The sequence below is a fragment of the Cyprinodon variegatus genome, unplaced genomic scaffold (assembly GCF_000732505.1).
Source record: "Cyprinodon variegatus isolate N-32 unplaced genomic scaffold, C_variegatus-1.0 Scaffold332, whole genome shotgun sequence".
NCBI classification, from domain to species: domain Eukaryota; kingdom Metazoa; phylum Chordata; class Actinopteri; order Cyprinodontiformes; family Cyprinodontidae; genus Cyprinodon; species Cyprinodon variegatus.
Window position 1 is genome coordinate 341,089 of NW_015150785.1, and position 2,504 is coordinate 343,592.

At 41.3% G+C, this 2,504-nt stretch overlaps 1 protein-coding gene across 1 annotated transcript in view; it reads right to left on the reverse strand.

The window, feature by feature from the left end:
- tonsl (tonsoku-like, DNA repair protein) overlaps nucleotides 1-2,504 on the reverse strand; it is a 32,019-nt gene that overhangs the window by 27,449 nt on the left and 2,066 nt on the right. Inside the window, exons 3-7 of the mRNA XM_015385148.1 lie at nucleotides 1,672-1,814; nucleotides 1,416-1,599; nucleotides 1,197-1,326; nucleotides 732-903; nucleotides 545-659 (exon numbers count right to left, since the gene is read on the reverse strand). Coding sequence (XP_015240634.1) covers nucleotides 545-659; nucleotides 732-903; nucleotides 1,197-1,326; nucleotides 1,416-1,599; nucleotides 1,672-1,814 — 744 coding nt within the window. The remainder of the gene's footprint in view (nucleotides 1-544; nucleotides 660-731; nucleotides 904-1,196; nucleotides 1,327-1,415; nucleotides 1,600-1,671; nucleotides 1,815-2,504) is intronic.

Here is a 2,504-nt window from a genome sequence, read left to right on the forward strand (position 1 = left end):
CTATTTTCAATGACTACTTATTTTTGTCCAGCTTTAACATCGGTATCGATATCGGTTATCGGCTACATGAGTTTTAAAATATCAGCATATCGCATATCGGCCAAAATACCAATATCGGGCATCCCTAATTATTATTATACCAAAATTGTAAAAAAATTTTTTTAATAATAATAAAAAACTAAATAAATAACTAAAAATTATTTAAAAAAAGTAATATATATATATATAAACATTTTGCATTTAAAATAAAAAAATTCCAAGACTCCTCAAGCTGAAAACTTTTAGTTTTACTTTGTTTAATTTCACTAAAAATGTTCCATAAGGAACCTTTTGCTATCTGATTATTAATCAATTAATCGATAAAAGTATAAAATAATCATTAGGTGTAACCCAAGTATATATGGAAATAAACAAATAAATACAGTTACACAATAATATGCTATACTAAATGCCTGGGGGCCCCAAGCAGCTGCTTAGTTTGCTTATAATATGTGCCGGCCCTGATTAAAAAAATACACAGACAAAGCTGGAGAGGAATTCGCACCGTATTTGAAATTTTTCTTCACAGCCGTTTTGTCAGCCTCCTGCTGTGACCCGAGAAGCAGGGCCTTCTTCAGAGATCGTCTGGCTGCTACGAAATCGCCAAGAGTAAGCTGCACCTGTTGACAGAAGTGGTCAGAACGAGCAGAACCGCAGCGCCACGCGGCTAAAGGCCCTCCCGCTGTTCAGACCTTGCCGATGCAGTGGAAGCACTCGCTCTCACTGAACTTGTCTTTCATCTTCCTGGCGCATTCTTTGGCCTGCTCCAAGCAGCGCACGGCGTTGGAGGGCTCCCCGTTACGGAAGTAGATGTTGCCCAGGTTGAAGTTTGCCCGGTACAGATCCTCCAGCAGCTGGCTTCTCCTTTACAGCACAGAGACCAGAAGAGTTCAAGCTGATTAAATCTGCTGCTGATGGAGGTGCAGCAAGTTAAAATACCAGATTATTTCTGTTTATGGATCAGGATATTCATCTCTAACATTTTCAAATGTTTTTTAAACCCACTGCACTACAGAATTGATGTTTTAATGAAAACTACCTCTTATTAATTCTTTGATCTTGTGATCATTGACCAAGGAGAGTCTGGCAGATTCTGATCGCTGGAAGATTGATGCAACTCAGGCATTGAAAGAAATTATTTTCCTGCTTCTACTTACTCTGCGATAAAAACGCTACGCCTAATGAACTCGCTGCAGCGCTTGTGCTCCCCCAGATGATCACAGACCAGACCCAGGTTGAGATAGAGACGAGCCTTCATCTCATTAATCTCCCTCTCAGGAACGGTTCCTGAAGAGCAAAGATAAGAAAGCCAATCCACTGGAAATCATTCAACCTCACTCCCTGAAATGGTGACCTTAACCAGAGACGATACGCACCGCCTAGTCGATCGTCCACAACGGCCAAGCTCTTCCTGAAAGCGTCCTCTGCCTGCTTTAAGGTGTTTCTAGATTGATCAGATTCGTAACGAAACAAGAAGGTTCGACCAATGGTGGCCAGAGCTCTCTGCTCCTCTGCATGATCGCTGACGGAGCGGGCCAGGTCCAGGTGACAGCGCTGGTGCTGGAGAGGAAGAGTGACACAAGTAAGACAGATTTTCAGCAACGTAAACCTTTTTCCGTAGAGAGAACTCACCTTGAGAGCTGCTTCGATGTTGCCCATCTCAGCGTAGCATTCCCCGATCTTGCGATGCGCCACGGCGCGTCCGATCACGTCATTCAGCACCTCGGAGAGAGCCAGCTCCTGCTTGTGTTCCTCGATGGCAGCCTCATATTTACCTTAAGGTTCACATGAGCCAAATTAGACTAACTGGCTGCAGATGCATCTCATTAACAAACAGAAAACATCAATATATGCCCTTTTCCACCAGTAGAGCCAACTGAGCAAGCACTGATGCTGAAAAGCAGTAACAGAAATTACGCCAGGGGGAGCCAAAAACATTGCAAAGAAATAAAGTGTTTGGGTTGCTATTAGAGGGAAGAAAGCAGGAAGAAAGTTAAATCATATTTAAAATACTGTATTCTACAGAGCAGGTTATTAATACTCTCTTGAATAAACTGAAAAATTACTTTTTTTTAAAAAGGAATCTGACTACAGTTCCACTTTCCACCCTCAATATTAATAGAATCCGCTCAGCTTCACAGAAACATAACAATAACAAAGGGCCCAGGGAGAAATTGTTTTTATCAATTAATAGACCTTTTTTGTTTGTAGTCATCACCAATCCACTCTTTTAAAAACCATAGTTTGAAGTAAGGCTGCAACTAAAGTATTGCACCTCATTTTATTTCAGTGTTAAATTCTGTTTAAAGTAACAGGTCATTAAAAAAAGTCTCGGGGACCTTTACTGGTTTAAGATTTTCTTTATTCGGACCCCGCTGGTTTTTAATTGGTTACCCCTGATATAGGTCATCATATCAGGGTCAGTTTAAGGCCCATTCATACCTCACGTTTGGCCTGCACGTCCG